Source organism: Phyllopteryx taeniolatus, chromosome 3, assembly GCF_024500385.1.
Source record: "Phyllopteryx taeniolatus isolate TA_2022b chromosome 3, UOR_Ptae_1.2, whole genome shotgun sequence".
Taxonomy (NCBI): domain Eukaryota; kingdom Metazoa; phylum Chordata; class Actinopteri; order Syngnathiformes; family Syngnathidae; genus Phyllopteryx; species Phyllopteryx taeniolatus.
The window spans coordinates 10847540-10869362 of record NC_084504.1 but is presented as its reverse complement, the minus strand read 5'-3'; the positions used below and the strand labels follow the sequence as shown (position 1 = coordinate 10869362).

Here is a 21823-nt window from a genome sequence, read left to right as displayed (position 1 = left end):
TTCCTCCCTCTCTCACCCTTTTCCCTACCTCTTCTTTTTCTGTCCTTACTTCATCCCTCTTCCTCCTGCTCTGTTCCTTCTTCCCTCTGTCCCTCTTTTTCACTCATTCCCTCTCCCTTCCTTTATTACTCACTCCCCCCTCTTTATCACTTTTCTCCCCTTCCCTCCCTCTCTTTATTTCACGATCTTTCCACTCCCTCCTCCTCTGTCTAGTCTCCTCTCTCTCTTTCATTCCCTCAATCTTTTCCTTTCCTCCCTTCCCCCTTCTCCCTTTTTTCACTCTCTCCTTTCTTTCCTTCCTTACTACATCCCTCTCTTCCCCTTTGTCCACCCCTCTCTCACCCAACTTTCTTTACCCCCTCTCCCTCCCTCAATCTCTTCCTCCCACTCTTTATTTCCTTCCCTCTCCTCCCTTCCTCTTTTTCTCCCCATTCACCCTCTCCCTCCCTCTCTGTCCCTTCATCGGTCTCTCCCTCTTTTGCTCTCAATAACTCCCTTGGTCCCTTTCTCATTCTCCCACCATCCCCCTCTCTCCCTGTGTCTCAGACTCTCCCCTCCCTCCCTTTCTTTCCTCAATCCCTTGCTCTTCTCTCTCTACCCTATTCCCCATTCTCTCTCTTGCTCACAGCCACCTGCTGGAATGTTACGCTCTCCTAAAAGTGTCTCCTCTGTTGCCATGGTGCCTCACCACCAGTCAATCAAACACGGTGGTGATGTGGTCTGCTTCCTGTTTACACAAAGCCTCATGCAGGTAATAGACGTAACCTAATGTGTAGTTTAATCAAAAAACAAACATCCTGAATTTTTTTTTTTTTTTTTTTTTTTTTTTTACTTGATTGATTGTCATACAACTGTTTAAAAAAAAAAAAAAAAAAAAAAAAAAGTTAAGCATTATTTGTGGCAAATGATGAAATTTGGCATTTTTCCCGCATTGCTGCAGTGCAGGAAGTAAGAGTGAAAGCTGGGCTTTGTGTGGCCAAGCAGTCAAGCTGATTTACACCCTGTGTTACATTTTCGTTACTTCACTGCTGCCTCGCTGTATGCAGCACTCCACATACACTCTTATGCTTTCAAAGTAGGGTTTCAAGCCAGGGATAGGGTTACAAGTTAAGGTTTCAAAGTAGGGGTTCAAGTCTGAGTCAGGGATTTCAAAGAAGGGTTAAGGTTTCAAAGTACGGCTCAAGCAAGTTTTATGGTTTTAAGCCAGTGTTACGGTTTTAAGTCAGGGTTTCAAGATAGGGTTAGGGTTATAAAATTAGGGTTTCAAGCCTGGGTGTTAAGCCATTATTTGAGTTTAAAATTTGGTTTCCAACTCTCAGATAGTGTTTCAAGTTAAAGTTTCAAAGTATGTTTTCAACACAGGGTTAGGGTTTCAAGCCAGTGTTAGGGGTTCAAACAAGGGTTAAAATTTCAAGTTGAGGTTTCTAAGTAGCATTTCTAAAAAGATTTAAGGTTTCACATTAGGGTTTCAAGTCAGGTTTATGACTTTTAAAGTAGGGTTTCGTGCCAGCGCTTTAGATTAGGATTTTAAGACAGGGTTAGGGTTTCAAGGTAGGATTTCAAAGTAGGGTTTCAAGCCAGTGTTAGAGTTTTAAATTAGGGTTTCAAGATAAGGTTATGGTTTCAAACCTGTGTAAGGGTCTCAAAGCTGGGCTTTAAAGTAGGGTTTCAAGCCAGGTTTATAGGCCAGTGATAGGGTTTTAAGCGAATGTTTCAGGATAAGGTAATGGTTTAAGCCTGGGGTAGGGTTTAAATCAGTATTAAAGTTTCAAAGTAGGGTTTCAAGCCAGGATTCGGGTTTTAAATAATGATGGGGATTTGAAGTTAGAGTCACTGATGGTGTAGTGGTACACTCGCCTGACTTTGGTGCAGGCAGCATGGGTTCAGTTCCCACTCAGTGACGGTGTGAATGTGAGTGCGAACGGTTGTCTGTGTCTATATGTGCCCTGCGACTGACTGGCGACCAGTTCCGGGTGTAGTCTGCCTTTCGCCCGAAGTCAGCTGGGATAGGCTCCAGCGCCCTGCAACCCTAACCAGGATAAGCAGTGTTGAAAATGGATGGATTTGAATCTAGGGTTAGAGTTAACGCCTGCAAACGCTTGTCTCTGTGGTAACGTGCGCCCCGTTGTGTATTTTTAACATGAGTGCTTTGCTGACTGGTCTGATCGGTCGCCGCCTCGCCCGCCCTTTGCTTGACTTGGCACCGGACACTTGCAGTGGGCGGCCATTTTTGACGCCAGTGCGTGGGAACAAAGCGGCCATTGAGCGAGCATTCATGTGCTAATGACGCTAGCACGTAGCGGAGGATGTCCTACTCATGAATACTGTTGTCATGGCAACAAGGAGGCGGACTCACTGACAAGCCAATGCCAACAGTGTGAATATCAGATCTTTTACGCCAATCCAGCCAATCACAAATGCCTAATTTAATGCAAGTGAAGTCTGCCTAGCAACAAATGACTTGCTTTAAATTAAGGGATTTTTTATTATTTTTTGTACTTGTTTGTTTTCTTCATCATTTAATATCCTGGGCTTTAGAATTAAATCTGATACAGTAAAATATGTGAAATGTGTGGAAATAAATGCGTTTGTTTTATGTCATTTTATTACAAAAAAAAACCCAAAAAAGGGTTGCAACAAACAATATTTAAGAAATATACATAGATTTTTTTAGGCTACAGAAAAAATACTGATATTTAACAGTAAATGTAGGCTGCAGTACTAGGGTTTTAAGCCTGGATTAGTGTTTTAATTCAGGGTAATGGTTTCAAATTAGAGCTCACGCCAGGGTTCAGGTTATAAACAAGCGTTCAGGTTTCAAACAAGGGTAAGGGCTGCAATTAAATTGTTGTTCATATATTTGTCATAGAATAACAGCTTCAAATGGAGACTGAGGGCTTGGTGATATGGCCTAAAATTTCAATCATGGTATGAATGGAATCTTTTCACAGTACGGTATATATTGCGATAAAAACTTCAGTGTAAAAAGCATAATAGAAGTGTTTCTAAATGGGTTATTTAAATGTGAAATGTAAAACAGGGCAGCGTGTATTAGATTTAGTCCTCTTTCTGCTTCTTTTCAAATTTTACGTTTTCATGTAAAATGTCTCAAATAAACAAATATAATCTGTTAACAAAACTAAATTGATTTTAAAAAATAAATAAGGATACAATGTAATTTTGAGACCTATCTCAAGGAGATCTCAAAACTCGTAAAACTCAGCACTCTGTGATATAGACTAGTGCAAACGAACACGAATAAAATGTCTTATATTAAAAGATATTTAATATATTTTTGACTTTATAATCTCCTCATCCTGGCTGACGTACTCTGTAATCAATTCATTTCTGGTTTACGTGCGTGTGCTTCTTGCGTAACTGTTCCATTATCATATTTCGACACCTTAATTTACCTGCTAGTTGCTTTCCAACCAGACTTTTGCGAGAAGTGAACTGTACACCTGAGCAGTGAGCACGTTTCACTACTCAACATTTCACGTTAGTCTTTAGCTACTCCTCGTCCACCTTCAGTGATAACGTTACGTTAGAAGCGTAACATCTTCACCGCCATGGAGATGAGGATAAATTACTTAGAGAGGAGCTGCTATATTTTAAACAAGGTTTAGGATTTCAAAGGAGGGCTTCAAGCCAGGGATTAGTTTTTAAAGTAAGGTTTCAAGATTGGGTTAGGGTTTTAAACAAGGGTTAGTGTTTGAAATTAGGGTTTCAAATTTGGATTTAAATCTTGGGTTGGACTTTCAATTAGGATTTTAATGAGGGTTAGGTTTTCAAAGTAGTGTTTAAGACCAAAGTTTGATTTTTAAAGTCAGGTTTCAAGATCGGGTTATGGTTTTAAACAAGCGCTAGAGTTTGAAATTAGCGTTAGGGGATTAAACAAGGATTAGGGTTTCAAAAATGGTTTCAAGCCTGGGTTAGAGTTTTGAACAAGGTTTCTGGTTTTAAAGTAAGGTTTCAAGCCTGGATTAGGGCTTTAACCACGGGTTACGGTTTTAAATTTGGGTTTCAAGCCTGAGTTAGGGTTTGTAGCTAGGTTTAGGATTTCAAGTCTGTGTTAGGGCTGTAAATGAGGGTTAGGGTTTCAAAGTTGGGTTTCAAGACAGGAAAATTTTTTTTAAAAAGCATTGGGGATTCAAGTAGGGTTTCAAGCCAGGGTTAGGGTTTCATGTTTGAGCTTCAAATGACAAAACTATTGATGTTTAAAAGTTCTGTAATTGCAATTTACAGGCCCCAGCATTTGCTTGTGACATCACACACACAAGCACACACACACACACACACACACACACACACACACACAAACACAAAAGTTTCACTTTTCTTCTTCTGTTGTGAGTGTTAAATTTAACACAACTGCTTCCGACTCAGCATTTACCATCGGGCGGTCTGAATTCTGCCTAGCAACAAGTGACCAGGCGAACGTGTTCCGTGACCAGGGGGGGGGGGAAATTAAATCCTCTTTCACACTGTCCATCAAAGCCGGGATTGTCATTTGTCACTATTTTATACAAAAGGTACCAACAAAGAATGGGGTGTCGACCGGTGGATCTGAGGTAGTACTAGAAGCGAGACGGTGGCCGTGTGAAATCTTTAAAAATAAAAGCAGCGACCAGGGTGTGAAGTCTAACACCAGACTCTCCCTTCTCCCTCCCTGTTGTGTTGAAAGCAGTTGTTGCAGTTACTCACACTTGCGACAATATCCCATCTGCCTTCACTGGGTTCTGTGTGAAAGGGACAGGCTGACAAATGCCGGCTTACTTCTCTGATGCGCTAATTTTGTGGAAACTATGCGTGAAATGCAGGATCTCCGTTTTTAAAAAAATGCTTTTTATTAGGTACCACCATGTGTCATAGTAAACAATCGCTGGGTTGTGTGTAAAAGGCAAAGGTGGAGAAATGATGCATCTACTGTTAGGTGCCACCGCTATTTTGTGGGATCTCTGTATGAAAGTTGTTTATGACCAGTACCATCATTTGTTGTCGTAAATGAGTTTTGTGTGAAAAACAACACTAACAAATTCCAGATCTACTGTCACAGCTATTTTGCAAGATCTCTGTGTGAAAGGGGTTCATCACCGATAACACCATATATCATAGTAAAAAAAATACATTAAAAAAATGATTAATCTACTGTTTGATGATGCCGCCATTTTGCAGGATCTCTGTGTAAAAGGGGTTTATGACTGGTAGCATAATTTGCTGTAGTAAACCATTGCTGGGTTCTGTGAGACCAACACATTCCAGATCTACTTTTATACCAATTTTGTGAGATCTCTGAGATCTTTATAACTCATACCAACATGTTCCGTTGTACTGTAGACAATTTCTGGGTTCCGTGTGACAAACAAAATAAATAAATTCTGGATCCACTGTTGTGGCTATTTTGCAGGATCTCCATGTGAAAGATTCATGACTTGTAACCCCATGTTTCGTCATAGACAATTGCTAGGTCCTGAAAAAACAAAAGACCAACAAATTCCAGATCTACTGTTATGGCTATTTTGCGGAATCATTGTAAGAGGTTTATTTTTTAAGCTAGCATTAGCACTGCAAACAAGCAGACCTTTGCCATGGCTGCTACATTGGTAGCGTGACTCATTCGTAAAATTGTTACTATAACACTACATTTATCTGTATTAAAGTTTACATTTTCAATCAATCAATCAATCAAAAATCAAATAGAGGTGACTATTAATTCCACATCGCTTCTGAATCCTCTGAGCAACCTGAGGTGCCCTCGTTCTCTGCTTCTATTTGCAAATGAGGGATGGGCTTTTTTGTTTTACTTACAGGAGGTGGATATTCGAAAATAGTTTCAACAAAGCCCTGAAGAAAGTCAGCGCAAGGCTGCGGGGGTATGCCCCAGAGTGCGGAGCAAATGAATGATACCTCGTCAGTTATGCCTTCTGTCTCTGATTGTAACAACGTGACAAGATTTCCCAAAAATTATAGTCTAAGTCTGGCTGGAAGTCACTTCAACCTGAATACAACGCACCAAGAATTTCGAAAATTGACAGAGAAAAAATTGCCTTTTTAGGAGAGACATTTTGTGTGATATTGCCTATAGAAAATTTGGTCAAAACACCCTCAAATTGGAGGAAAACAGTATAACTTCATTATTTCTTAGCACATCTCCTCGACCCTCTCATTGTGTCTGCTACTCAGAGAACCCCTTCTCCAATTGGCTGACAAATTAAAAAAAAAAAAATCAGAGGGGTTCTCCAAGTCAATGTGTCAAAATTACCGTGATTTCAACGGGTGTCACTTGACCTAAAAACTCAACTTAAATATTACAAATGGAACATTATTCATTAGAAGAGCAGTGCGGCCAGTCGAGTAGGTCATGTACTTTGGTCATCAATTGAATTTGTGATGGAGGATTTTGGGCATTTGAAATCCTAATTCCATTTCTTTTCTTTTTTTTTTTTAAATTCCACAAATATGGCGGCCACTTGTCAACTTGCTACTGATAGGTTGTTCTTCCCCGGGCATAATTGTTCTTAAAAAATAAAAAAATAAAATGCAATAACCTACTATCAGTGTTTTCGATGATACAACACACTGATTACAGTGACAAGTGATGAACAAAATTCTGATTTAGCTGCAGATAATGGAATTCAAAAAAGCTCCAAAAGTAGCAGTAAGTGGCCTCTCAGGTCACAGGTGATGCTAATTATACCAATTAGCCGCATGCAAATGAGCCCTAGGTTCAGGTATGAGTTTGGTGGCAAAAATGTCCCATCTTTTCACAACTTACCTGTTTTTCCAGCATGATCATTCTCTCGCCGTCATGACCTTCATGAGCGTGTTGAAGCGCACCTTCACTCGCCCAGTCAGTCGCTCCCCTCAGTTAGCATCCTCATCGACAGAAAGAAGGGGAGGGGGGGGGGGAACAACTACTAACTAACTAGCTTAGCTGTGAGGCTAATCGACAGCTACGGTGTTTAAATGTCCTCTTCGCCGCCAGTATGTCTCCGCATGGCGGCGTGTGTGTGTGGGGGGGGAGGAGAAAAGTACCGACAGGGGGGAAACAGCCAGCGGTTGAGCTAAAGGGATAGCTTAGCGTTAGCTGGCTAAAGCGCGAGCGATGCGGTTTATTTGTCTCCTCCCGCTGTCATCCGAAAACAACACGGCGGCGGTGGGCAGAAGAAGATGTCCTCCAGTGTCGGTTCTCCACCACACCAACCCTGCATCATCATCATCATCATCATCATCATCATCATCATCATCATCATCATCATCATCGTCGTCGTCGTCGTTGTCATCATCCCCGCTGACGAGCAGTCGCCCGGGATGGATGCGGCGATGCCACCGCGACCGTGGATGCTTTAATGGATGCTGGGAAGGCGGAGCCGAATCTCTGCTTTCCTGACCAGTAGCCTAGCGTTTACGATGTTCATGAACGCCGCACACGTAGCACGAAAGCGTACAATAAGGAAGGCGCTGGAAAATCCGCACGGGCGATGAACGCACCGCCGTTAGCCTGGCTAGTGTATTTATTTGTGTGTATTTACTCAACTACAGAAAGTTCCAGGCTACTGTAGTTCCTCGTATTGCAGCCATGGCCTTTTAGTTACTCAACTATAGAAGGTTGTAGGCTACACGTATGTATGTATTTCTTATAGTGTGCAGGGGTGTTTATTTACACAACTACATACGGTACCAGCCTACTGTTTTTCCTCATTCAGTGGCAACACTCAACTACAGAGGGTAACTGACTATTGTATTTTTTGTGTAGTGGCTAAGGCATTTATTTACTCAAATACAGAAAGTACCAGGCTGCTGTATTTTCTCGTTTCATAGCCACACTCAAATACAGAGAGTACCAGGCCCATGTTGGATTTCCTCATATATATGGCCACATTCAACTACAGAAATTATCAGGCGACTGTATTTCCTCATATTGCAGCCGTGGCCTTTTATTGACTCAACTACAGAGGGAATCAAACTACTATAGTTGTATTGTGCAGGGGTGTTTATTTACTGGAGTACAGAGAGTTCCAGGCTACTGTATTTCCTTGTTTTGTGGCCTCAATCAATTACAAAGAGCTGTTATATTTCTTCATTTATTGAACATGGGTGTTTATTTACTCAATTACAGTGGGTACCAGGCTACTGCATTTCCTCATACAGCAGCTATGGGCATCTACACTGTGCAGAATTATTAGGCAAGTAAGTATTTTGACGATATTGTGACTTTTAGGCATATTTCCTAGCTCCCAGCTGGATAAAAATGAATGCTTTGTGGATTTAAGCATAGCAGGTGCCGTGTAATGAATGTGAGTGTGGGCTAAGAAGCTCAACACCCTATATAAAAGGTGTGCATAATTATTAGGCAGCTTCTTTTCTTTGGCAAAATGGGCCTAAAAATAGATTTAACTGACTCTGAAAAGTAAAAAAAAAAATATCAAAAGTATATAGAGCACTCTTTAAATATCTAACATTTTGGGGCGTGATCACAGAACCATCAAACATTTCGTTGCGATTAGAAATGTGTTGAGAGAAAAAGACGCAAATTAACTGCCAAGGATTTAAGAAGAACCAAACGTGAAGCTACCAGGGACCCATTTTCTTCAAGTTCTGTCGTATTTCAGAACTGCAACCTACTTGGAATACTTTGAAGTACAAGATGTTCAGTGTTCAGAGACATGACCAAGGTAAGAAAAGCTGAAAAAACACCACCACTGAACAAAACACATAAGTTGAAGTGTCTCGACTGGGCCAAGAAATATCTGAAGACAGATTTCTCAAAGGTTTTATGGACTAATGAAATGAGAGTGTCTGTTTACGGACCAGATAGACGGGCCCGTGGCTGGATCGCTCGCGGGCACAGAGCTCCACGTCAACTCAAGACGCCAGCAAAGTGCAGGTGGGATACCGGCATGGGCTGGAATTATTAAAGATAAGCTGATTGGACCTTTCCTGGTTGAAGATGGGCTCAAAATTAACTCCCAAACATTCTGTCAGTTTTCAGAAGACACTTTCCTTCAAGCAATGGTACAGGAAGAAGTCTGTATCTTTCAAAAAGACTGCTTTTTATGCAGGACAATGCTCCATCACATGCATCCAAGTAGTCCTCTGCGTGGCAGGCCAGTAAAGGCTTGAAAGACGAAAAGTTTATGACATGGCGGCTGTGGTTTCTGCTGCACAAAAACCTGATCGGCTACAATCAAGAAACTGACAGAATCCATGGATGGAAGGCTTAGCACATTTGTTGAATAGAAGGGTGGCTATATTGGCCACTTTTATATATTTATCAGTTTATATCCATTTCTATTGGACAATTTTGAGTTGTTTGTTTATAATTCTCACTTAACTATATGAAAATAAAAAACAGATGGGAATTTTTTTTTCATTTACTTGCATCATAATTGTACACACCAATAGTTGCCTAATAATTTTTCCCATATTGATATTCTCCTAAGGAAGCCTAAACCTCACTTTTACTTTCTTAAACATTTTTCTTTGAGGTTTATTAACATTTTGGATTAACCTAAAACACTGCAGTTGGTTATTTAAAAAAATTATCAAAAATAAGACTTGCCTAATAAATCTGCACACAGTGTATTTACTCAACTGCAGAGTACCACATGTGCTACAAGCACATGCAGTAGTGTGGTGCCCACGGGCATATTCAACTACAGAGTATTGGCAATACAGTATTGCCTCGCATTACCGTCATGGGTGTTTTCATAGTACAGGGAGTACTAGCGGCAGGTGTTTATTAGAGGGAAACCTTGATCTGCACACATCTATTGTATTATTACATTGTGAAATATAATATTTAGTAATTTAAGTGGTACCTTTTTAAGTATTCAATTTGGTTTTTATTAAATTTGTAGAATTTTTTATAATTCAATAACATTTCTTATTGAATTGAATTTGTAATCATTTGCATTTTCAATTGTTAATCTATAAATTGGTCATTAAATAAATACTGAAATAGTTTAAATATAAAGTATTTCACAATTTCAATTTAAAATGTGTTTATGTGTAATTTAATTCTGCTTATTCTTTATCCATCCATCCATTTTCTGAGCCGCTTCTCCTCACTAGGGTCGCGGGCGTGCTGGAGCCTATCCCAGCTGTCATCGGGCAGGAGGCGGGGTACACCCTGAACTGGTTGCCAGCCAATCGCAGGGCACATAGAAACAAACAACCATTCGCGCTCACAGTCATGCCTACGGGCAATTTAGAGTCTCCAATTAATGCATGTTTTTGGGATGTGGGAGGAAACCGGAGTGCCCGGAGAAAACCCACGCAGGCACGGGGAGAACATGCAAACTCCACACAGGCGGGGCCGGGGATTGAACCCGCGTCCTCAGAACTATGAGGACCAGTCGGCCACCGTGCCGCGCTTATTCTTTAATTTGAGTGAAAACAAAACATCGTAAATATATATGACGTCACATAAGGGCGGTGCTTATAGCCTGGCAGATGTGATTCGTGGGGAAAGTGTACCCACGCTACCTAATCTCGCGCGATGCATTGTGGGACTTTATGTAAAGCCAACATGGCGGCCGCCTGCGCCAGATCCCTGGGTAAGGTCGGTTGGACGATTGTGCAAAGTCCTGTTCTCCGCCGACCCGGCAACGGCGCCCTCCTGCCGGGGAACGCCGGCTCTCGAGTGTCCCGGAGGTCCTACTTCGGCGGCGGCGGCAGGACTGGAGCCCTCTCTGGACTGCTGTGGTCTTTGCGGGGAGGCGGAACCCGTGCGCTGAGCTGCGCCTTCCTGGTCGGCGGCGGTGTTGGGCTCTATCATACCTTTAAATTCTACTGGGACCAGCAGCGACACCTGGCGCAGGAGCAAGCCCAGGTGAGAGGCCTCATGTCCGGGGAGAGGAAGGGGAACCCTGCCTTCCATAGAAGACCAGAGTTGACCTTGTAAACGGGAATGTTTTGTCAAAGAGAAGAATATAAACCGTCAGGTTCTCTGATTTTGCTATGTAATATACACTGAACAAAAATATAAAGGCAACACTTTTGTTTTTGCTCCCATTTTTTTGTTAGCTGGACTCCAAGATTGAAAACTTTTTCTACATACACAAAGGCCATTTCCCTCAAATATTGTCCACAAGTCTGTCTAAATCTGTGTTAGTGAGCATTTCTCCTTTGCCGAGATAATCCATCCCACCTCACAGGTGTGGCATATCAAGATGCTGATTAGACAGCTTGATTATTGCACAGCTGTGCCTTAGGCTTGCCACAATAGAAGGCCACTCTGAAATGTGCAGTTTTGCTTTATTGTGGGATCTGGAGGGTCAGAAACCCAGTCAGTATCTGGTGTGACCACCATTTGCCTCAAGCAGTGCAACACCTCTCCTTCGCATAGAGTTGATCAGGTTGTTGATTGTGGCCTGTGGAATTTTGGTCTACTCCTCTTCAATGGCTGTACGAAGTTACTGGATATTGGCAGAAACTGGAACACGGTGTCGTATACGCCGGTTGGAGAACACCTCTCCAACGTGCCAGACGACATCGAATGTGAGCATTCGCCCACTCAAGTCGGTTATGACGACGAACTGCAGTCAGGTCGAGACCCCGATGAGGGCGACGAGCATGCAGATGAGCTTCTCTGAGATGGTTTCTGACAGTTTGTGCAGAAATTCTTTGGTTATGCAAACAGATTGTTGCAGCAGCTGTCCGGGTGGCTGGTCTCAGATGATCTTGGAGGTGAACATGCTGGATGTGGAGGTCCTGGGCTGGTGTGGTTACACGTGGTCTGTGGTTATGACGCCGGTGGATGTACTGCCAAATTGTCTGAAACACCTTTGGAGAGGGCTTATGGTAGAGAAATGAACATTCAATTCACGGCCAACAGCTCTGGTGGACATTCCTGCAGTCAGCATGCCAATTGCACGCTCCCTCAGAACTTGTGACATCTGTGGCATTGTGCTGTGTGATAAAACGGCACATTTCAGAGTGGCCTTTTATTGTGGCCAGCCTATGGCACACCTGTGCAATAATCATGCTGTCTAATCAGCATCTTGATATGCCATAGATATATAGAGATGATGTATGGCGCAAAAACAAAAGTGTTGCGTTTATATTTTTGTTCAGTGTATGAATTAAATGAACATTTGTTTTATTCTAGAAACTACAGACAATATAATGTCAAAGTTGAACTTTACAAAAGTAATTTAGAGCAGCTTTTGCAGCAAACTAAAAAGACCCCAAAAAGTGTAAGTCATATACTGTGATTATGCAACAAGTATTGCATTATAAGAAAATCACCACAGTTGTGCCAAATAGAGTGGAAAAACGCTCTCGTTTTATTTGATTTGTTTATTAATATATCTCTGCTGTACATTGCTCTACCAGATTTTTTTGGGGTCACAATTTTATTTTCGACATGCTGTTTTCAAAGCTGAGTTCCCCATATAGCTAGCCATTTTAGAGCATTTTCACTGATCTTTAAAGACTCACAAAATATTTAGTTTAATGGCACCGGATATACAACCGCAATTCCAATTAAATTGGGACGTTGTGTTATACATGAATAAAAACAGAATACGGTGATTTGGAAATCATGTTCAACCTATATTTAATTGAATATACTACAAAGACAAGATATTTAATGTTCAAACTGATAAACTTTGCTTTTAGCAAATAATCATTAACTTAGAATTTGATGGCTGCAACAAGTTGATCAGTTTGAACATTAAATATCTTTTCTTTGTAGCGTATTCAATTAAATATAGGTTGAACATGATTTGCAAATAAACAAAAAAAACAGAATAAAATGGTATTCTGTTTTTTGTACGAAACGAAAGTGTACACTCGTATTTCACCAGGAAAAAAAAAAGTTTGTTTCTAGCTTTTTCCATGCTTTAGTAATAAGCAGTAGAACATGATGGGTTGGCTTGACTAAAAAGTGAGAGAATAATCTTTTACTGAAAAGGAACAGTAACTTTGACGTTTATTTTTGTTTTGCTTTTGTGACAACAAAAATGAGGGAATGAGTTAATGTGATGGCTCCTTTTGCCAGTTAGTGTTGACAAACTCCAACTTCCCCAATAGAAATGAAGTGTGCTTGCTCGTGTGTCTCAGGCGGCCCCTGCAGGAGGTGCTTCGCCGTCGGCTTCTCCATCTCTGACGCTGTACCAGTACCAAACGTGTCCATTCTGCAGCAAAGTGCGAGCCTTCATGGACTACCACGGCCTGGCCTACCGCGTGGTGGAGGTGAACCCCGTCATGCGACGGGAGATCAAGTGGTCGACCTACAGGAAGGTTCCCATCCTCATGGTGGACGAGCACCTGGTACCATGCTACGCTAATGCTAACCGGCAAACGTCATCATTCATTATCAATTGTTAATATGTGATGTCAACCTTTTTTTGTTTTTTAATTGCAGCAACTGAACGACTCGTCTGTCATCATCAGCTCACTCAAGACCTACTTAGTCAGCAAGTAAGCATCGCGATGTAAACAACTATCTTGAGAACCTTAACAACTACCTTCAGAAATAAATTGACAACTTCAACCTTGACAAAAACCTTGACAAAAACACCGTTATCTTGACAACCACCTTGACAGCTATCTTTACTACCTTGAAAACCACCTTAAATATCACCTTGACAACTACGTTGACTACTACCTTAATGAATACCTTTATAACTATATAAATAACTACCGGGACAACTTCATTGACAACTATCTTGACAACTACCATAATGGTTACTTTCACAAATATCTTGACAACTACCTTGATAACCACCTAAATACCACCTTTACAATTATCTTTACAACTACATTGTCTCCTACCTTAACAACTATATAAACAACTACCGTGAAAACTACGCTGAGAGCTACCGTAATAACTATATCAATAGCTACCTTGACACATTAACAACCTTGATAACTTTCTTAGCAGAAATCTTGACAACTATGCTGTCACTTACCTTGACGACCAATTTAACAACAATCTTAACTACCTGGACAACTACCTTGACAACCACTTTAACAAATACGTCGAAGATTATCCTGACAATAATCTGGACCTCAAGTCAACTACATGACATACCCTTCCAATGTTAGCTCATCAAACAATTGAGAATTAAAAAAAATATATATATTTTTTTTAGGGGTTCTAGCATGTCAGACATTTTGCGCTGTTACCCCGAGCTGAAATCTGTGAACGACAGCGGCAAGGAGGTGACAGAGTACAGCAACAAGTATTGGCTCATGCTCACCGAGGACGAGACGGCCGCCGTCTACCCCGACAAAGGCATGCAGAAGTAAGCTAAGTGTCGCTGGGCTATGTAGCAATGATAAGCTAACTTTGTTTTTATTTATGTAAATATGTAAAGTGACTTCTTGATGTCTGCCACTTACTGAACTGTTTAAAAAGTGTTAAATGTTTATCAATAAATAATGACAACTTCTATGAGAAGGCTGTATTTAGTAGTCGATTTTAAGTGCTTTTAAGATAATTTTTAAAATACCAAAACAATTTTAAACCCTGTTCAGCCAACATTGTTAGTTTATTCTTTATTATATATTGTGTATAATTATTTGATATTCTTTCTAACCCCATTTTTAAAGTTTGAATTGGATATTTTTTAAAGTATTTAATGTAGGTTTTTTATTCAATTATATTTTTTTCTAACCCTTAATTAACGTAGCGATCTTCATTTTTTATTTTATTTTTTTATTTCATGTTTTTCCTCACACACACAGAGTAAGATGCATGCACGCACGCACACACACACACACACACACACACACACACGTGAACACAGACAAACACACAAACATTGACATACATAGTAACACATTGACGTACACAAATCGACATGTACATGCACGCACGCACGCAGTAATAAACACACACCAGGGTTTCCCACAGGACCAGAATGTGGTGGTGGGTATCCGGCAGGTGACCCGGGGTTTTGGAGGGTGAAGCGGGGGTTAAAGTTAAAACAAACACTGGCTGAATAATTTATAGTAAAATTAAATATTTCAATTTAAAAAAGAAAAAAAAATACAATCACATGAATAAATACATAAATAAGATAATAAAAAAATAAATACAAAGAATTAATACAAAATGAAAACATTTAACACTTATAGGGCTCGACAATAACTTTTCCATTGATAGCACTGGACCGTCCATGATGTAGTGTAGTCTTATGTAATTGGCATACTGTAGCTTTGTGTATGATAATGATTGACAGTGACTCAAGTTATATCTGCAAATTATTTTACTGTGAATATGAAGTTTGTCTGCAACAAGCAGTGGCTGACGAAATAGGTCAAATATTTCTATCTAATTTTCAAAGACATAATGGAAACGTGCAAATAAAAGCAAAGCAACAGGCATGCATGTGTTTACATGTATTCTGTTTTTGTTTTTCCATAATTTCATATTCCTTTTGTAAATGCTGTACTTAACGTACTGTGGGTACGTAAAGTATTCAGACCCCCTTAAAGTTTTCACTCTTTGCTATAGTGTAGCCCTTTGCTAAAATCATTTAACTTCATTTTATTTTTCCTCATTAATGTACACACAGCGCCCCAGAATGACAGAAAACAAAGGAATTTTTAAAATTTTTGCAGATTTATTAAAGAAAAACTGAAATATCACACAGCCATAAGTATTCAGACCCTTTGCACAGTATTTAGTAGAAGCACCTTTTCGAGCTAATACAGTCATGAGTCTTTTTGGAAATTATGCAAAAGGTTTTTCACACCTGGATTTTGTGATCCTCTGCCATTCCTCCTTGCAGATCTTCTCTGATTCTGTCAGGTTGGATGGTGAATGTTGGTGGACAGCTATTTTCAGGTCTCTCCAGAGATGCTCAATTGGGTTTAAGTCAGGGCTCTGGCTGGGCCATTCAAGAACAGTCACTGAGTTGTTCTGAAGCCACTCCTTCATTATTATAGCTGTGTGCTTCAGGTCATTGTCGGGTGAACCTTCGGCCCAGTCTGAGGTTCTGGACACTCTGGAGAAGGTTTTCGTCTAGGATATCGCTGTACTTGGCCGCATTAATCTTTCCTTCGATTGCAACCAGTCGTCCAGTCCCTGCAGCTGAAAAACACGCCCACAGCATGATGCTGCCACCACCATGTTTCACTGTTTGGACTGTATTGGACAGGTGATGAGCAGTGCCTGGTTTTCTCCACACATAACGCTTAGAATTAAGGACAAAAAGTTCTATCTTGGTCTCATCAGACAAGAGAATCGTATTTCTCACCATTTTGGAGTCCTTTTTTTTTTTTAAGCAAACTCCATGCAGGGTTTCGTGCGTCTTGCACTGAGGAGAGGCTTCCGTCGGGCCACTCTGCCATAAAGCCCCGACGGGTGGAGGGCTGCAGTGATGGTTGACTTTCTCGAGGTTTCTCCCATCTCCCGACTGCATCTCTGGCACTCAGCCGAAGTGATCTTTGGGTCCTTCTTTACCTCTCTCACCAAGGCCCATCTCCACCGAGTCCTCAGTTTGGCCGGACGGTCAGCTCTAGGAAGGGTTCTGATCGTCCCAAACATCTTCCATTTCAGTATTATGAAGGCCACTGTGCTCTGAGGAAGCTTAAGTGCAGCAGAATTTTTTTTTTGTAACCTTGGACAGTTCTGTAGGTTGCCACAATTCTGTCTCTGAGCTCTTCAGGCAGTTCCTTTGACCTCATGATTCTCATCTGACATGCACTGTGAGCTGTAAGTTCTTATATAGACGTGTGGCTTTCCTAATCAAGTCCAATCAGTATAATCAAACACAGCTGGACTCCAATGAAGGCGTAGAACCATCTTCAGGATGATCAGAAGAAATGGACAGCACCCAAGTTAAATATGAGTGTCACAGCAAAGGGTCTGAATGCTTATGGCTCTGTGATATTTCAGTTTTTATTTTTTAATAAACTGCAAAAAATTCAACAATTCATTTTTTTTCCGTCAATATGGGGTGGTATGTGTACATTGAGGGGGAAAAAATAGTTTGATTATGGCAAATGGCTGCTATATGACAATTTAAGGGGGTTGGATTAAGGGGGAAATATAATAAATAAATGTATATATTTTTTTTATTATATTATATTTATTATTATATTTATTATATATATAAAATACGTGAATATAACGTTATTTCTTAGCAGAATGTGATTTTTATTTTATTTTTTTGTAACAATGTAGTTCTTTTCAAGACATGCAGCACAGTATTGTTCATAAAATTACAACTCAATACTTTTGTTGGAAGTTTTTAAAAATGATTTTAATGAAAAACTTGTGGGTTTATAGCATGAGTCCGTGGCGGTATGAAGTGAAGTGGGACACTGACTTAGTGGTGATCGATCGAATTAGTGGTGGACATGAGACTCAACAAATGCATAAAGACAGTTCCCTCCAAAGGTATTGGCACGGCAAGGTCAATTCCTTTGTTGTATACTGAAGACATTTGGGTTTCAAATCAAAAGATGAATATGAGACAAAAGTTCAGAATTCCAGCTTTTATTTCATGGTATTTACATTAGACCTTACACCAATCTGATCGGTATCGGCCGATAATTAGCATTTTATGCTGATCAGCTTTGTCATAATTAGCCAAACCGATCAATTATGTCATTGATCGGCTCCGCACAAGACATTTGGATGCTTCTAGTTGCTCAGGTGTTGCCTTTTAGATTGATTCCTTAAACATTAAATAGTGCTTGTTTTTGGCTTTGGGTTTCACCTGTGAAAACTCCATTTGCTGTTAAGCAAACATGAAGACCAGAGCGCTGTCTATGGGAGAAAAGCAAACCATTTTGAAGCTGAGAGAAGAGGGAAAATCAATCAGAGCTATTGCACAAACATTGGGCATAGCCAGTACAACAATTTGGAATGTCCTGAAAAAGAAAGAAACGACTGGTGTACTGAGCAGCAGACGTTGACCGGATTCACCAAGGGTATCAACAGCAGTTGATGACAGAAACATTGTGAAAGCTGTGAAGAAACACCCAAAGACAAGTCAGGGACATCACTGCCAACCTCAGGGCAGGGGTGAAGGTATCACAATCCACTGTTCGAAGAAGACTTCGAGAGAAGAAAATACAGGCCATACTACAAGATGCAAACGACTCATCAGCAAAAAGAATCGGAAGGCCAGATTGGATTTTGCAAAGAACTACAGATTTCCATTATGAGCCGGGTGAAGCAGCGTCACTGGTGTGTGGAAATATCGATAATGTCTCAAAATTCGATGCCGCTGATACCAAAAGATCGATTGTCAAAATTATATATTTATACTATTGATACCCAAGTCATTTGAGGAACTGTTTTTTCAATATTGTATCAAAAAGGAAATCGATATTGTGGATCAGCAGCATCGAAGGCAAAATCTATTTGCGGCGGCCAAAATGTAATTGTAGTGACCCGCCACAAATGTATATGTGGAAAATCCTACACATAAACATGCACACAGACAAATGCACACACACTGACACGTATACGTACACACACACACACAAATCCTCGCACACGGGCATACACCTGCGTGCACACAGAGTAACAGACACACATTCACGCACTCACACAAACACACACACAGTCACATGCATACACACATAACCAAAGCAACATACACATTACACATTTTATAATATCTTTTGATTTTGCTGTGAACATGTTTGTAGCATGGTGGTGTTTTTGTGGATTTCTGTTCCAGGGAAGAGATGAAGTGGCGTCAGTGGGCCGACGACTGGCTGGTGCACCTGATCTCGCCTAACGTGTACCGCAGCACCAGCGAGGCCCTGGCCTCCTTCGACTACATCGTGCGAGAGGGCAAGTTCGGCGCTCTGGAGGGAGTCTTCGCTAAGTACGTTGGCGCCGCCGCCATGTTTGTCATCGCCAAGCGCCTCAAGAGCCGGTGAGTGAGTCACTTGGGATTGCGGATCATTTCTGACTTTTTGGACTTGGTTATATCCAGTGGTCATATTCATTTCTATTGTACACAGCAGTTTTCATCATGAATAACATGCAAGTAAATGTAATTGCAGACACAATCTTCAGGACGATGTGCGTCAGGACCTGTACAAGGCCGTCAACGACTGGGTGGCGGCTGTCGGCAAGAAGAGGAAGTTCATGGGCGGAGAGCGGCCCAACTTGGCCGACCTGGTGAGGAAACATGGCAATGCCGCCGCATCCTCACCTGACAATCTACGTCAAACCCGTTTACGGCGGGGGATACGTTCCAGACAGTGAAAATCCACGATGTAGAGAGACCATATAAAAATAAATTTTAAAATAGTTTTACCGCTACCACACACACATTTAAACTTATTAAAAAACACTTCTGAAGTGTTTTTTTAGCACTTCTCATTCTCTAGCTGTCACAAAATGGGAGTATCTCCTATAACATCACTTTGAGGAGAAGAAATAAAGAAGACTCTCTTGCTCACACAGTTCTTCAAATAAGAGGGCAAGCATGCTGGGTCACTCCCAGTTGAAGTTTACTGTATAACTGACACAAAAAAACTAAAAAGAATTAACCCTCCTGTTACCTTCAAGTTTCCAAAGGTTTATTTATTATTATTATTTTTTTATTAAATCCTTGAATGAGTGACATATTTTGGGGGGCTTGTTTATGTTTAATGGCTTGACCTTAGACAACTGGAAAAAGTAAAATCACAATAAATTAACATGTTGCCATACTTCAGTCTGTGCTGTCCTGGGCACATTGTTATACACATTGATGTTCTTCTGGGTCAGTTTGACCTGAGCAATTTAAAGTTCCAGGAAATCTTTTTGAACATATATTTTTTTCAACGTGTCAGTCACTTTATTTGGTTAGTGTTAAATAGATTTCTGATTTGTTTTAGACAATTAATACAGCCTGGGGTCAAAACCAAAACACACCCATGCCCCTGTGTGTGTGTGTGTCTGTGTGTGTGTGTGTTTGTTTGTTTCCTCAGAGTGATGTGATACGATAGTCTCTCATTTCATGACAGAGAAAGTGACAACAGGTGCTAGGAAATACTTTAAAAAGTGTGTTTCAATGCGTGGGAGGGGTAAAACTTTCATTCAGTCAGGCATTCATCTTTCGTACTGCTTATTTTCAGTAGGGTCGCGGGCGTGCTGGAGCCTATCCCAGGTATCTTTGGGCGAGAGGCGGGGTACACCCTGAACTGGTCCCCAGCCAATCGCAAGGCACATATAAACAAACAACCAGTCGCAGTCACATTCACACATACAGGAAATTTTGTCTTCAATTAATCTACCCTGCATGTTTTGGGATGTGGGAGGAAACCGGAGTGCCCGGAGAAAACCCACCCAGGCACGGGGAGAACATGCAAACTCCACACAGTCGGGGCCGGTATTTGAACCCCGGAATCCGAAAGTTGGCAAAAATGTTGATCGTCCTTTTCCAACGTAAAAGCAGATGTTTGCAAATGTCTTATTTGAATTAAATACAAAGATAATCAGTCTGCTTTCATGGAGGACTACAGAACTCTTAGGATATTTACTCATGAGAGGCTGAATTTCAGAGAATTTGGGCAATTTTTAAGTTAAACGATGTCTCTGAACGGATTTATCAATTATCAAAGTAGTTGACAATTAATTTGATAATCGATTAGTTGTCGATTAATTATTGCACATCTGTCCATCCATTGATTAATTCTCTGAAAACACGTAGGGCACATGCAATATAAATGAACAACCAGTTGCACTCCCATTCACTTATGGTCTCTTTTTTGCAGATTTTCACCTATCATGTGCATCTGGAACGTAGCCCTCGTGATAAATGGGGTTCACTGTATACTGTAAGAACCCCATAATGAATGTTTGTTTAAAAAAATAAAATCAAATCTCACTGTAGTTTTGCCGCCTGCTTGTCCCTGGCAGGCGGTGTTTGGCGTCCTGCGTGTGATGGAGGGCCTGGAGGCCTTCGACGACATGATGGCCAACACCAAGGTGAAGCCGTGGTACCGGCGCATGGAGGCGGCCACGCGCAACCACAATGACCGCTCATAGTCATCACGGTAACCGTGTTGTTCACAAAAAAACTGGAACTGCTTTGCAGAGGACATGGGGACTGATCGATGCTCATATGATCGTATTGTTTTTCTCTGGAATATTGCAGTCATGCTCAATATTCAATGCAATATAAGGTGGAGTTTTATGCTTGTCAGTGGCTGAGCTCCTCTGTTGTAGTTTCATTTGGGTTCCTTAAAGTCCCCCCAAAAAAAGGGAGAGGTGGAAAGAAAAAGTGTTAACTTATTCTTGTGTTGAGCATTCCGTCATGCAGTATGCTGATGCTGCCATAAGAAGGCGGTCTCGAGTTGTTCATCTGACATAAAAACCTTTAATAAAAATGTTTAACTAATTAAAATGTACTTGAACTGCAGAAGGATTCATGTGCATACTTGTACAAAGCGTCAATAAATACAAGAATGTGGTTTGCTGTTTTCAACATATGTAAACTTTTTGATGAGCTTTAAACTGTTATCTATAAATAAAATTTGATTTCAAATATTTTATGCAACATGCTGCACTGCAGTTAACTGATTTTAAGCGAGTAAAGTTTTTAAAAATAGAATAAATGTCTTTTCTTCAAACTGTACAGCTAACAGGTTGTTTTTTTTCTAGCCCTAACGTAGCTATCTTTTTTTATTTGACTTTTACTAATCCTGTCTAGCTACAACATAATCAGAATAATCTTTATTTTGCCAAATATGTCCAAAAAACAAGGAATTTGTCTCCGGTAGTTTGAGCAAATCTAGTGAGACAACAGACAGTCAATTGACAGAGAACACTTTTGAGACATAAAGACATTGAGAAAAACAGTCACTGAGCAATAAAGGGTTGCTAGTTATCTGGTAATGTTTGTACAATTGT

The 21823-nt window shown here is 40.7% G+C and overlaps 2 protein-coding genes and 1 long non-coding RNA gene across 5 annotated transcripts in view; 2 read left to right on the top strand and 1 right to left on the bottom strand.

The window, feature by feature from the left end:
• The window catches only part of LOC133475734 (ral guanine nucleotide dissociation stimulator-like), a 52080-nt gene extending 45134 nt beyond the window's left edge, over positions 1 to 6946 (bottom strand). Inside the window, exon 1 of the mRNA XM_061769060.1 lies at positions 6776 to 6946. Within this exon, the coding sequence (XP_061625044.1) occupies positions 6776 to 6796 (21 nt within the window). The 5' untranslated portion in view covers positions 6797 to 6946. The remainder of the gene's footprint in view (positions 1 to 6775) is intronic.
• Positions 6947 to 7334: 388 nt separating this feature from the next.
• Positions 7335 to 9859, top strand: LOC133475840 (uncharacterized). Its single transcript, XR_009787938.1, has 4 exons — positions 7335 to 8190; positions 8613 to 8675; positions 8815 to 8887; positions 8986 to 9859. It is a non-coding gene; the product is annotated as an uncharacterized LOC133475840 (long non-coding RNA).
• Positions 9860 to 10448: 589 nt separating this feature from the next.
• ptgesl (prostaglandin E synthase 2-like) lies at positions 10449 to 21470 on the top strand. 3 transcript variants are annotated; one of them, XM_061769184.1, is made up of 8 exons: positions 10449 to 10834; positions 13069 to 13278; positions 13373 to 13428; positions 14103 to 14255; positions 18654 to 18854; positions 18985 to 19102; positions 20686 to 20748; positions 20831 to 21470. In XM_061769184.1, exons 1-8 carry the CDS (start codon positions 10502 to 10504, stop codon positions 20957 to 20959), a joined length of 1263 nt encoding a protein of 420 aa, XP_061625168.1. In that variant the 5' UTR covers positions 10449 to 10501; the 3' UTR covers positions 20960 to 21470. The 3 variants fall into 3 exon arrangements, with proteins under 3 accessions (XP_061625168.1, XP_061625169.1, XP_061625170.1); XM_061769186.1 differs by lacking the exon at positions 10449 to 10834 and adding an exon at positions 11253 to 11502; XM_061769185.1 differs by lacking the exon at positions 20686 to 20748 and having other exon boundaries at positions 10465 to 10834.
• The last annotated feature ends 353 nt before the right edge of the window (positions 21471 to 21823 follow it).

What these genes read in the sequence shown, in the direction of transcription:
- ptgesl (XM_061769184.1), top strand. Translation starts at nt 10,502, where the DNA reads ATGCATTGTGGGACTTTATGTAAAGCCAACATGGCGGCCGCCTGCGCC. An exon ending in TCATGGTGGACGAGCACCTG is followed by an intron (nt 13,279 to 13,372) that starts GTACCATGCTAC and finishes TTTTAATTGCAG; the next exon opens with CAACTGAACGACTCGTCTGT. An exon ending in AATGGGGTTCACTGTATACT is followed by an intron (nt 20,749 to 20,830) that starts GTAAGAACCCCA and finishes TGTCCCTGGCAG; the next exon opens with GCGGTGTTTGGCGTCCTGCG.